The 15044-nt window shown below is 37.7% G+C and overlaps 1 protein-coding gene across 1 annotated transcript in view; it reads left to right on the top strand.

Annotated features, from left to right (window-relative positions):
- LOC107562248 (growth/differentiation factor 11-like) overlaps positions 1–6168 on the top strand; it is a 99021-nt gene extending 92853 nt beyond the window's left edge. The window contains exons 2-3 of the mRNA XM_016246857.1: positions 5234–5607; positions 5788–6168. Of these exons, the coding sequence (XP_016102343.1) occupies positions 5234–5607; positions 5788–6168 (755 nt within the window). The remainder of the gene's footprint in view (positions 1–5233; positions 5608–5787) is intronic.
- Positions 6169–15044: the final 8876 nt, after the last annotated feature.

The raw sequence follows: 15044 nt of genomic DNA, 5'->3' as shown, positions 1-15044 counted from the left end.
CCACCTAAATAAACCTCAGGCCCAGTCAACACTTTGATCTCACAGTGATGTCACCATGAGCTCCCAGGATACTTGTGATGAGGTCACAATGCGAGGTCACAGTGAGCTAAAAGTGTAACCTCACGGGGCCCTCAATGTGTGCTCATACTAATGTGAGGTCAAAGTGCACTCACTGCACAGAGACTAGGTACCCAGCATGCACTGCATCATGAAGCTTTTGATTGTCACCATTGTTGAGATTCATACACTGATTCATGATGTTTCTCTTTGTTTTCGAAGGCCATAGCAGTTCAAAATGCTTGGGACTTTTCATGCTTTTATATTTTATTATTAATTATTACACTGTTGGATCCTATACTGTATAATTAAACAGCTATTATAATTAGAAACTTTAGACTTTAATAACTTTAATAATTTTAATAACTCATCACGAAAGCTACACACTGATTCTGGATGAAGATTGTGTTGTTGGCATCAATAACAAACCGATATCACCTGGTTGCAGTCACTTTTTGGTATTTCTTGCCATAACAAATGTGCTTTACAAACATAGTCACAGCAGTCCAAAATATGTAGTGTTATAAAGTCAAGGGTCAAGAGCCCAACTAAAGCAAACACTAATCACCTTGATGGTAGCGTCAAATGAAACAATAAAACATCATCATCTAAATCTCTGTTAATTCTCAATAAGTGCTTTTGTAGATGTCTGACAGAAATAAAGTCAGTCTTGTTAATAATGAGTGAAACTGGTGATGCTGTTTGTGGAGTTGTTTAATCATTCTCTGCTGAGATCTTGAAAGATTTAATGTCTTTTGTATTTCAATTGATTTCATCGAAGGCTGTGTCTGGAAGTCAGTTGTATGTTTGGAGAAGGTTCTTATAACAAAAAACTGTTAGCTAAGTGTGCACTCATGAGCTCACCATGTGAGAGCACTGTGATATCACTGTGATAGTGTTGAGAAACAGGATATAGAGAGCCTCCTCGGTGACTGATATTTTAACTGCCTCCTCTCAACCTGCTCAACATTATAAATTCACAATGAGCTCACATATTAGTGAGGGGAACTAAATAGGCTGTTTATATTTACGAGTATTTTAATATACATATAAATTACATAAATTAATGTAGCCTAATAGTTTGCAATTACAAGGTTAACGGGTGGTTTTGGAGTAAGATCAATTTATCTTTGACGAGAGATTACTTCCTCTTTTTGGCCGGGTTTTGTTTCTCCGTGTCGTAAACTCTTGGGGCGAGGCTTCTAAACCTGGGTGTTTTTAGGGGCGTGATACGCAAATGACGATTGTTTTCTGTCGCCACATTTATCAACATGCGATCATTCCTACGATGAGATCGGCGGCATACGCATGTTTCACGAATCACACGTGAACTCTGTCGTAAATTGATTTGTGCGCACAGATCTGCGCTCGTTTCTACGTTAGATTGATAAATGAGGCCCACTGTGAGTATCACACTATGAGAATGGTGTGATGTCACTGTGATCATCGCATGATCTCACGTGTTGACTGGGGGCTGCAGCCTTCCACACTCTGCTTGCCTCTTTTGATCTCAAGAGAGTGTTAACTACGGCTACTCACAAATCAGGCAACCAACTGGACCTTATTTACACACGACACTGCTCCACTGATCATGTACTGGTTACTCCACTGCACACCTCGGATCACTTCCTCCTCACTCTTAACCTCAACATGATTTCTGACACAACACCCCTCCACATGTCATCTTTCGACATAACCTACGCTCACTCTCACCCTCCCGGCTATCTGCTATGGTTTCATCTTCGCTTCCTCCCCCTAAACAGTTAGCATCTCTTGATCTCTTGACTTAGTGCTACTGATACTGATTCTGCTCCAATCTTACATCTTGTTTAGGCACTGTCTGCCCCTTGTCTTCCAGGCCAGGCCGTACCACCTCTTCTGCCCCTTGGCTGTCTGATGTTCTCCGCAGGCATCGTTTTAAGCTCAGGGCTGCTGAAAGGGTGTGGCACAAATAAAAAAAATACTACTGACCTTAATGTGTATCAGTCCCTCCTCTCTTCCATCTCTGCTAATGTCTTCACTGCTAAAAGGACATACTATCATAACAAAATTAACAATTCGTCTAACTCTCGCATGCTCTTTAAAACATTTTCCTCCCTCCTTTGTCCTCCTCCTCCCCCTCCTTCATCAACTCTAACAGCTGATGACTTTGCCACGTTCTTCATTAATACAATCAAAACCATCAGTGCACAATTTTCCACACCACAATCTCTCAAGCACATCTTACCAGCAAACATACACATTCACATCCTTCTCTTCACTCTCTGAGGCAGAAGTCTCCAAACTCCTTGTCCGCTTGATCCTATTCCATCTCATCTCCTTTAAGCCATTTCTCCTGCAGTTGTACCTGCACTCACTCACATCATTAACACATCCCTTCACACTGGTGTTTTTCCCTCAGCATTTAGACAGGCTCGTATAACCCCACTACTTAAGAAATCCACCGATCGGTTTCCCTTCTTCCTTTTCATTGCAAAAACACTTGGACTAGCTGTTTTCAACCAAGTCTCTGCCTTTCTCACACAGAACAACCTCCTCGACAGCAACCAGTCTGGTTTCAGAAGTGGACATTCAACCGAGACTGCCTTGCTCTCAGTTGTAGGAGCCCTAAGACTGGCAAGAGCGGATTCCAAATCTTCAATACTTATCTTGCTGGATCTGTCCGCTGCTTTTGACATGGTTAACCACCAGATCCTCCTGTCAACCCTACTGGCAAAGGGCATAGCAGGAACCACACTCCAGTGGTTTGAGTCTTATCTCTCAGATAGGTCCATCAAGATATCTTGGAGAGGTGAGGTGTCCAAGTCACAACATCTAACTGCTGGGGTGCCTCAAGGCTCAGTTATTGGATCACTTCTCTTCTCTGGCTACATGGCATCACTAGGTTCTGTCATTCAGAAACATAGCTTTTCATATCACTGCTATGCTGATGACACTCAACTCTACCTCTCATTCCATCCTGATGATCCGATGATAGCTGCTCGCATCTCAGCTTGTCTAACAGACATTTCTTGCTGGATGAAGGACCATCACCTTCAACTCAACATTGCCAAGACAGAACTGCTTGTGGTTCCATCAAACCCATCGTTTCATCATAATTTCACCATCCAGTTAGGCACATAAACCATAACTCCTTCAAAAACAGCCAGAAACCTTGGAGTTGTGATTGATGATAAGCTGACATTCTCAGACCACATTGCTGAAACTGCCTGGTCCCGCAGATTTGCTGCAACATCAAGAAGATTAGGCCCTTTCTTTCGGAACATGCTTCACAACTCCTTGTTCAAGCTCTTGTTCTGTCCAGGCTGGACTATTGCAATGCTCTCTTGGAAGGTCTTCCAGCCAGTTCTATAAAAACTTTTCAATTCATTTTATTTAACATTTTATTTTATTTAGAATTATACAATTTTTTTACGAGCCGAAAAGAATGCACGCCACACCTCTGTTTATTAATTTGCACTGGCTACCAATAGCTGCTCGCATAAAATTCAATAATGTTTGACTACAAAACCACCATGGGTTTTACAGTGCACTGGCTCTGCACCCCTTTACCTAAATTCATTACTTCAGAATTATGTGCCCTCTAGAAGCTTGCGTTCTGCAAGTGAATGTTACTTTATTGTGCCATCCCAAAGAGGCACAAAATCACTTTCACAGACTTTTAAATTAAATGTTTCCTCCTGGTGGAATGACCTGCCCAACTCAGTCCGAGCAGCTGAGTCCTTAGCCATCTTCAAGAATTTACTAAAAACACATCAGTTCCATCTTTATTTGACCCTCTAACTCTAGCACTCTCTATTCTAATTATATTCTTTATTTTAAAAAATAGACTTCCCTTTTAGACTTATTTATTTACTAACTGCTTGTTTTCTTAAAAACAAAACTAACACTTGCTTCTCTAATCTTTTTGTATTCTATCTATTTGTTTCTTTTTATTTATTATACAATTAACAAAAGCAAAAAATGCCTCTAACACTAGCTTGCTCTATTCTTTTACTATTCTATGTTTTCTTTTTCTTTTTTATATGATAAAGAAAAAACTTGCTACATGTACTGCATTAAGATAACTGAGAGCACTTGCATATCATTGCTTTTTTGTTGATTTTGATTTCTTCCATTGTCCTCATTTGTAAGTCGCTTTGGATAAAAGCGTCTGCTAAATGTCTAAATGTAAATGTAAAGGTAAAACAAATAGATTAGTGGCTGAAGGAAATTTTCAGACATAAATACTTACTTTTATTTAGGTATTACTGTCGCACTTTATTTTAAGGTCCAATTCTTGCTATTAACAAACCATTAACTACGAGTTTTGCCTCAAGAAACTCCTAATTTGCTGCTTATTAATAGTTAATAAGGTAGTTAAGTTTAGGTATTGGGTAGGATTAGGGATGTAATATGGTAATGCAGAATATGTGCTCTATAAGTACTAATAAAAAGCCAATATGTTAATAATAGGCAGGCTAATAAGCAACTAGTTAAAAGTAGTTAATAATAATGAGAATTGGTCCCTATACGAAAGTGTTACCCAAAATATTTCCGGTATTACATTTGGATGTATATTTAGACCATATCATTTATTTATGTATTTATTTATTTTTGTGAAAATTTAGATTTCTTTTTAATTGTAACGGAGACTGGTAACTAACTGGTAAGCAGTCTCCATCGGAGACTTTGATCTCACTCTGTCTCTCTCTTTGTCTGTCTGTTTTACGCTCTTGAAGTTTCGTGGCTGAATTATTTATTTTATAAAAAATTTTTTATTTGTTACAGTCACAGTAGTTAATATGCATGTAATTAAAAGACTGTATTTTCGTATTTTTTGTATTTCTCATTTGTTTGATATGGAGGTCATTTTAGAGAATAGAAGTATGACTATTAAGAATAGAAGTATTTTTATTTTTTAGGATCGTTTATTCTTTTCCAGTCATATTTTTTGTATGTTCATATTGCAAGTATGACAATTGGCACCAAGTTTCATACCATTTTCGGATGCCAGCATCTGAAGACTAGAAAGGGTTAAATGCATGTGTCCACCGTGCATTGTTTTCCTGAAGCTGCTTGCAGCTATATTTCTATTTTAGATTTCTATTGTTTTGTTTATATCATACTGTCATACTATTTAACCATTTTTAATGCAATTTCAGTGAATAATAGCATTTTATTTTGTTTCCTTTAGCTGAACCTCTGGTGCAGGTGGATGGGAAACCCAGCTGTTGTTTCTTCAAGTTCAGTCCAAAACTGATGTTTACCAAGGTCCTGAAAGCCCAGCTGTGGGTTTATCTGCGGCCACTACAGCAAACTTCCACCGTTTACCTGCAGATCCTTCGCCTTAAACCTATCACTGAGCAGGGAAGCCGACACATCCGCATCCGGTCGCTCAAAATCGAGCTCAGTTCACAAGATGGTCATTGGCAGAGCATTGATTTCAAGCATGTGTTGCAGAACTGGTTCAAGCAGCCACACACAAACTGGGGAATTGATATAAATGCCTATGATGAGAGTGGCAATGACCTGGCTGTGACGTCTCTGCGGCCTGGAGAAGAAGGCCTGGTAAGGACCCTTAGACCTGCTAGACCAAAAATACTGCTATAGTGGAAACAATAATCATCGTACTGAGCCACATGTAAATTTTTTTTTTAGCTTTATGTCACTTGAGAAGCATTTGAGACTACAATTTATACAAGGTGCTTGACCCATCTCTGTATGTCTACTTCCTCCCGTAATCTCCAGCAGCCGTTCCTGGAGGTCAAGGTTCTTGAAACAACCAAGCGCTCACGGAGAAATCTGGGTCTTGACTGTGATGAGCACTCCACGGAATCCCGCTGTTGTCGCTACCCGCTCACAGTGGACTTTGAAGCTTTTGGCTGGGACTGGATCATTGCACCCAAACGTTACAAGGCAAACTACTGTTCAGGCCAGTGTGAGTACATGTTCATGCAGAAGTACCCACATACTCATCTGGTTCAGCATGCCAATCCTAGAGGCTCTGCAGGGCCATGCTGTACGCCCACGAAGATGTCGCCAATAAACATGCTGTACTTCAATGATAAACAGCAGATAATCCATGGCAAAATTCCAGGAATGGTGGTGGACCGTTGTGGCTGTTCATAGAATTATGTGTTTTGGTTGAGCTAAGGGAAAGTGATGGAGGGAGGGTGTTAGGGATTAATTCTAGCACCTACAAGTCTCTGCAATTTCCTTTTATTTTCCTTACATTCCTTGGAAAGAATACTACATAATGTACAGAGAACAAAAAGACATTTGTAGTTTCTTTCATAACTCTAGTAGAACACTCTTAGGTCAAGGATCCTAATAAATCCTAATTTCTCACTTTATTATTCGAATCTGAATTTGAGTTCTACCATCATTTTGTGTGTGTGTGTGTGTGTATATATATATATATATATATATACAGCAGGTAAAATAAGTATTGAACACATCATGATTTTTTCTCAGCAAATATATTTCTAAAAGTGCTGTTGACATGAAATTTTCACCAGATGTCAGTAACAATCCAAGTAATCCATACATACAAAGAAAGCAAAACAAATAAGTTCAGAAATTAAGTTCTGTGTAATAAAGTAGAATGACACAGGGAAAAAGTATTGAAAACTTGAAGAAAGGGAGGTGCAAAAAGGCATGGAAAGCCAAGACACCAGCTGAAATCTATCAGTAATTAGAAAGCAATTCTGCCCCTTGTCAGTGGAAATTAATATTAGTTGGTTCAGTCCCAACTGATGGCCTATAAGAAGGTGTCTCATGACCAACGTGTCACACAAGAAACATTTCATGGTGGGTAAAAGCAAAGAGCTTTCTCAAGACCTTCGCAACCTTATTGTTGCAAAACATACTGATGGCATTGGTTACAGAAGGATTTCTATACTTCTGAATGTTCCAGTGAGCATTGTTAGCATATAATCTGGAAGTGGAAAGAACATAATTTCACCATAAACCGGCCACGACCAGGTGCTCCTCGCAAGATTTCTGACAGAGGAGTGAAAAGAGTTATCAGAGGAGTTGTCCAAGAGCCAAGGATCACTTGTGAAGAGCTTCAGAAAGACCTGGAATTAGCATGTACAATTGTTTCAAAGAAAATAATAAGCACAATAAGTAAGTAATGCACTCAACTGCCGTGTCCTGTATGCACGCTCACCACGCAAGGCTTTATTGCTGAAGAAAAAGCATGTTGAAGCTCGTTTAAATTTGCTGCACAACATTTAGACAAGCCTTTGAAATACTGGGAGAATATAGTCTGATCAGATGATACAAAATTGGATGCCATAATACACACCATGTTTGGAGGTTAAATGGCACTGCACATCACCCCAAAACATCATGGTGTAGCACTGGCAAAATGTATATAATTGAAGGAGGGATGAATGGAAAAATGTACATTTGCCATCTACCAGGATGATGAAGATGAAATGATGGTGAACATTCCAGCGAGACAATGATCCCAAACACACAGCCAAGAAAACTCTCATTCGGTTTCAGAGAAAGAAAGTAAAGCTGCTAGAATGGCCCAGCCAATCACCTGACTTGAATCCAATCGAAAGTCTATGGAAAGAACTAAAGATTAGAGTTCATAGAAGAGGCCCATGGAACCTTCAAGATTGTGTGGAAGAATGGGACAAAATCACACCTGAGCAATGCATACGACTAGTTTCTCCATACAGGAGGCGTCTTGAAGCTATCATTACCAACAAAGGCTTTTGTACAAAGTATTAAATAAATTTCATTAAGCATGTTCAATACATTCCATTTTATTACACATAACTTAGTTTCTGAACTTATTTGTATTGTTTTCTTTGTATGTATGGATTACTTGGGTTGTTAACGACATCTGGAGAAAATTTCATGTCAACAGCACCTTTAGAAATATATTTACTGAGAAAAATGGTGATGTGTTCAATACTTACTTTACCCACTGTATACACACACACACACACACACACACACACACACAACAAGACTTGGTTTCTTGGTTTTTATTTTTGTGCATTGTAGTTCAGGTCCAAAATCTCGCTTTACATCAAATATATCCTCATTGCCTTGTTGCTTTAATTTCATGTCAACAGCACCTTTAGAAATATATTTACTGAGAAAAATGGTGATGTGTTCAATACTTACTTTACCCACTGTATAAAGTCACACACACACACACACACACACACACAACAAGACTTGGTTTCTTGGTTTTTATTTTTGTGCATTGTAGTTCTGAGATTCAGGTCCAAAATCTCGCTTTACATCAAATATATCCTCATTGCCTTGTTGCTTTTTGCAGAATTACACATTCAGAGAAAATAGATTAAAAAAAATACTTGATGCTGGAAACTGGTTGAATTACGGCTGGTAAGGGGACAGTGTCAGAATGGAAGATGTTATAAAAATGTAGTGCAAGATATAATAGAACACAAGACAAAGCACTCACAAGACAATTTGTGGAGTTGTTAGTGTTGATCTAACGTTGAGTATAATATTATTATATATTTTTTAATTATGATTTGCATATATATATATATATATATATATATGCATCTGTCAGTTGTAAGATTTTGACATTGAGTCCAAAGTGTTTAAGCCAGCATACTAAGTCTTATTCTAGGTTTCCTACATGTATTTTCTATTGTATTTTAATGCTAATTTTATGCATTAAAGAAATCATGACAGGAGACAAATGCACCCCACCCCCTCCACTAAAGCTGCTTTCACTATGGTGTGGCATTCCAAATAGTCTAGGCACCCTTTCATGACTACTTTGATCCTCTTTTTACTCATGAAAATGACAAAGGAAAAGAAAGGAAGACATTTTTAAGGGGAAAATGATCATAACCGTTTATTTTAGACACAGGAATTTATGATGTAGTACTATTCATTTGTTGTTTCTACATCTGTGATAGACAAAATCATCATAACATAAAACTAAATAACAAAAATAAATTATTTAAAGAAGTGAAAAGAGTGTCACAAACAGTAATTTAATAGTAATTTGTGTAAAAACTTCAATTTTAACATAAATGCTATTTTCAGAAATATCTTCTCTGCTTACATAAACTCTGCCTTAACAATCTGTTATCAATAAATCAGTGTCAAGGTAAACCAAAATAAAACATAAAAATGTTCATGGCTATATGCAGTTGTACTGAATACAGATGAGTTTTCAGCTGTACTGAATACAATTACATATAGGTCACTATGTTGGCACATGTATTTACATGAATAAAAATAACAGACGTTACTGTGGATCACAACAGTACTATATCCTGTGTAGATAAGACACTTGTCTGCAATTTATAGAAATTTAGAGAAAAGTCATTTAATTTAACTTTAATTGTATTTAATTAAATACCATTCCCTGTCCCTTACCAAATTTGAATGGTACAGTAAACTTTGGGAGTGCTGAAAAAGCAAAGGATGGAGAGGGGGAGTGGTACAGTAGAATATAAATCTTTTTCTATTCTTCAAATATGTCCCATTGTTGAAAACAAAAGCACTATGATGTTGGATAAAAGAGGAGCCTTCTTACACAAAATCTAAGTAATATATGTATATATCACAAAAGAGAAAAAGACAAAAAAGGATGGCAGTGTGATTGTGCTGAAGGGTATAAAAGATTATTTTGGGCACTCTACTTACCAACAATAAATTTTGCACTATGGGAAGTAAATGGCAAGAGGAATTTTTATTTCCATTTCTATTTGACCTTTTCAAGCACAAGAACTTTGTAGATGGATTTTAATAACTTAGTAATGTCTATGGAGTTTACACAAGGGATAGTCCATCCACCATATCTGTCTTTATGCCTTTTTGAAATCTTCCTGCTGAAGCAGAGACCAGTTGTTGGCCCAATCTAAATTAAATTGCTGTTTTGTAATACTATCAAATCCACAAAACTGGACTCTATAAAGCCTTAACATTCTAGATAACATCTGATTTGAAAGGCAAGTTTTGGCAACTATTGCTTGTGGCTTGAAAAAACAGTGGCTATGCACCATGAGAACGCAGGACTTGAATTTAGTATTAACTATGAACATTGTAACTAGGTACACAGCAGAAACAAGGTTATATGGGCCACAAGTAATTATTTCTACTGAAAATTAAATCACAAAATAAGTCAAATCTACCTCATCAAAACAGTTTGAAACCTTGCTATGAAATTAAAATGGACAAATTGTATAACATCTGAAAACAGCCAAAATCCTCTATATTTATGGTCAAAATACAAATGCATGTAATTGCATCAGACTTTTTACTCTTGCCATTTCAGTTTTGTCAAAGTTTTTTAGAACATTACTACTTGAATGATGTACAAGTCTTATAAAATGCCACAGGGTCTCTATATTAAGGTCCTTTAAGGATACAAAGAATGGAAAGTATGATATGGAGATCATAAGCCATCACCCTGTTAAGTTGTACAATTCGAAACTTCTGTATAATGTAATGTTCTTAATGTTTTTGTCATACAATATGTGGAGAAAAAAGAATTGTGATTTGTAAATGTGAAAAAAATCCAAATGAAAACATTCTACATTATATACAGTTGACAGACTCTACTTTGAAGATTTACCTACTTATTTTAGTCATGTTCAACCACTCTTTATGTTGTGTAGAGAAATTATGAAGTAGTTTGGTTTTCATGCAAATAAGAAAACTTCATTATTATTTCTGTCCTTGTTTTTGTTTGATCATGTTTTGTACAATAAATACTTTATTTAGAATACAAAAGGACTGCCCCTTTCTTAATACACTGACTGTTTTGACACTGATTATGTCAATAAGAGTTGTTTTAGGTAGTTTTTTTTTTAGTTCAAGAGGTTGTGATGGCTTGATTTCCAGCTGTTTTTTTTCCAGAAAAGATCATGAGATAAAAAAAAACTATACAGCATCTGCACAGCTTCAAAGAATTCATCCAAATGCAGTATGTATTTAATACAGTCCACCAAAACAAAGTTTAGTCAATGGTTATTCCCACATTCTGTTAAATAAAATAAGTTTACCCATGAGATGGAATCTTAATTTTTCTAGGGATATAAGGTCTTTTATCATAAATAGCCATTCCCTATATAAGGGAGGGCTCTCTCCAACCCATTTATTCATAATGGCTTTCCTTGCCAGCATCAACAAAGGATGAATAATGTCTTTATGTTCCTGTAAAAGAGGAGGCAAAATGCCTAGTAAACACATAATAGGTGAAGCTTTAACTGTAACTTTACAAACGTCTGAAAGGGCCTCACAAATTAAAATCCAAAATGTTTCCACCTTCTTACATTCTCACAGACAATGGAATAAAGTACCAAGGGAATTTTTACACTTCATACAGTTAGGTGACACCTGTTTGTTAATATTTGCTATATCTATATGGTGACACATAGGCTTGATGTACTATATAAAACTGCATTTCTCTAAATTGATTGCAAACAGAAATAGTAACAGGGAGTTTAATAATGTTTTTGCATGAAGCAGCATCGATATCGTACCCAGTGTTTTTACTCCAAGATTTCTGGAGATCAATAAGCTTGTTCTGCCTATGCTCATATAACATTGAGTAAAATTTAGATACAAATTTTTGAGTGTCTGAACTACAAAGAAAATTTTTTGATGAACCGCCTTTAATTGAAAATTGAGTGTTTACTATTGTCCTTTTGCATTATTGACACTATTTTCCTATTAAATACTGTAAAGCTGCTTTGACACCATTTGCACCACCACTGGGGATGAGCTGCCGCTGGACTCAGAGGATGTTGATTTGTACGATGATATGCCCCCACTTATTCACGCCTTCATCATCATCAGTCTGCCCCATTACGACGGTTTTAAACTGTCTGTCTGCCCTGAACTGTCCGTCACCCCAATCTCGACGACCACAGATGTCATTCCCCTATCCGCTGCTCTCCCTGTAATGGGAGTCGCTATTTCTGGGAGTTGCTATCCCAGAAAACCCGGAGTGCCATGAACTTCCACCCAGTCTCCTTCTCCCACCTCTTCTCCTGTGTCCACTGTCATCTTCTGCCCCACTGTCGCTGCATCCTGCCAGTCCCTCAGCTTTTCATCTGTGGTTCGGAGTCACTGCACGACTGTCAGTCTCCAGCTCCACCAAAGGTCGGAGAATCCCTGGTCTCCACCTCCAACCTTCAGTCATCCAACCACCTCCTAAACCTCCTCCTGCATCTCTCCACCGGGGTGCCATCCCTATGCCAGCCCTTTCACCATCCCTTCTTAATCTCTTCATCCTCTCCTTACGGCGCAATGTCACACCTTCCGGGATGGGGCGTTCTTAAAATGGGAGGGTTGCCCCTGAAGCTGCTGCTGTTTCCCTGTCTTGGCTTTCATGGAGCTAATGAAAAGGACAGGGAATTTAGAACAGAGCCGTATCGACAAATGTAAATTTAGAAAACATGCCAATAAAAGTCAAGACTTAAAGGTTTGTCTATGGTTTTCTTTTTGACTAAAGAGGTCCTGACTGAACTAGAAGTATTTCGTATTGCATGAAGGGAAAGTACTTTCTCCTACAGAAAAGCCTCAAAACCTAGACCTGTTTACTTTTAGTCTCTTTTAGAAGAAAACAAACACAACTCCAGGTATTTATTCAATACAGTGGCTAAATTAATGGAAATAAAGCATCAACAGGTTTTGACATTTCCCAACAGCACAGCAGTAATGACTTTATTAACTATTTTTCTTCCGAGATCAATGCTCTTAGAGATAAAATTGTAACCATGCAGCCGTCAGCTACAGTATCGCATCAGATAGTGTGCTATAGATCCCCTGAGAAAAATTCCACTCATTCTGTGCTACAGGAGAGGAAGAATTGTATAACCTTGTTAATTCATCTAAACCAACAACATGTATGTTAGACCCTATACCATCTAAACTACTAAAAGAGGTGCTTTCAGAAGTCATACGTCTTGTTCCTCTGGCCAGATGAATCCAGCAGTTTAATTCTGGGCTACAACAAGGTCAGACTGTGCAGGAATCATCTGGCTCCAGTGGTCTTGTGGTGATGGCCGTCCAAGTGAAGACTGAAGAGGTCTTCGCTGGGGCTCATCTAGTTGTCATGGTTTCTGCTGACATTCAGGGCTGTCGAGATTGTCTCTAGGTGCTTGAATTAATGCAGCCTACAGTTGTCGTGTCGCGCAAAATTTTTGTCAGTACGCCATAAGTAGAATGCAGCAGCAGTTTACTGTTGGGAATTTGTTGCGTCGCGCCGCATCCAGTGTAGACAGCATAATAGGTTCTATTGTATTTTGTCGCACCGCACCGCACCGCTCGCGTCCTGTGTAGACACGGTGTAGCAATCCTTTAACAGATTTGAATAATAGAAATGTGTTGTGTGTTATGTATAAGCCAGGTTAAAGAGATGGGTCTTTCATCTAGATTTAAACTGACAGAGTGTGTCTGCCTCCCGAACAATGTTAGGAAGATTGTTCCAGAGTTTGGACACTAAATAGTAAAAGAATATGCTGCCCACAGTTGATTTTGATATTCTAGGTATTATCAAATGGCCAGGGTTTTGAGAATGCAGCGGACGTGAAGGACTATAATAAGTAAGAGGTCGCTCAAGTACTGAGGAGCTAAACCATTCAGGGCTTTATAAGTAATTAGCAAGAGTTTAGAATGTATACAATGTTTAATAGGGAGCCAGTGCAGTGTTGACAGAACCAGGCTAATATGGTCATACTTCCTGGTTTTAGTAAGAACTCTAGCTGCTGCATTTTGGACGAGCTGGAGTTTGTTTATTAAGCGTGCAGAACAACCACCCAATAAAGCATTACAATAATCTAACCTTAAGGTCATGAACGCATGAATTAACATTTCTGCATTGACATTGAGAGCATTGGTCATAATTTAGATATATTTTTGAGATGGAAAAATGCAGTTTTACAAATGCTAGAAACGTGGCTTTCAAAGGAAAGATTGCTATCAAATAGCACACCTAGGTTCCTAACTGATGATGAAGAATTGACAAAGCAGCCATCAAGTGTTAGACAGTGTTCTAGGTTATTACAATATGAGGTTTTGGTCCATTTAGCAGTAAGAAATTACTAGTCCAATGTTGAATCTCCCTTTTCTAAGGTATCGTCACATATCTGCCCTGGCAGTCATGTTCTGAACCAAGCATTGACAGTTAGTTAAGATAGTTAAGATAGACCTGACCAGTTTCTCCAAAATCTTCAATAAAACTGAAGTGAGATCGACCGGCCTGAAATCTTTAATGGTTTAAGGACCACTACATTTAGGAACTGGGACAACCAAAACATCTTTCCAAAGGTTACTCTGCATCACATCTGGCTCTTTAAAGGGACAGTCCACCCAAAAATGAAAATTCTCTCATGATTTACTCACACTCATATATATATTTGCAATATATACAAATATATTTGATCTAGGTTTCTCTTAGATCAGCAATTAAACAGTTTTTACTTTACATGAACACTTAGAAAAATTAGTTTTTCTTTCAGATGTGTCTTTTAGACATTTAGACTTATTATTGCCTTATTATACTGCCTTATAATAACTGGATAAGTAGTGACACAGAATTTGCCTGTCCTTGATGGAGATAACTAATGCAGTTATATAAAACCAAGGCTCCTTTAAGTATGCAGGGTGCCAAGGTCTAGCGTCATTTCCGTTTTGATGAGCGCGCCTTGCACCATGCGTGCTAGATGTTTTGTCGCCTTTAATCATGACAACTTTGGTTGAATTCAGTTGATTTCAGATTATGACTATTGCTAAATGATTAACTGCGAGCGGAGATATTAACAATACTCTTTAGTGTTACATATTCTTAGATTGCTGATTAAAGGAAGATCTGATATGGTCTGGTAGCCTATGTATGATTATCCATGATATATTATATTTTAACATAAAATAGTAATAAGATATATGTTGAAGAATACTTCTTTATATTAATTGTGCCTATTAATATTACATATTGCGCCTATATTGCATAAAATTATATAAAATTAACAAGCTGAAGTCATGTC

This window comes from Sinocyclocheilus grahami, unplaced genomic scaffold (assembly GCF_001515645.1).
Source record: "Sinocyclocheilus grahami isolate Dianchi unplaced genomic scaffold, SAMN03320097.WGS_v1.1 scaffold814.1, whole genome shotgun sequence".
In the NCBI taxonomy this organism is placed as follows: Eukaryota; Metazoa; Chordata; class Actinopteri; order Cypriniformes; family Cyprinidae; genus Sinocyclocheilus; species Sinocyclocheilus grahami.
Note: the sequence above shows the minus strand (reverse complement) of the source record. Positions and strands in the feature narration are given on the sequence as shown.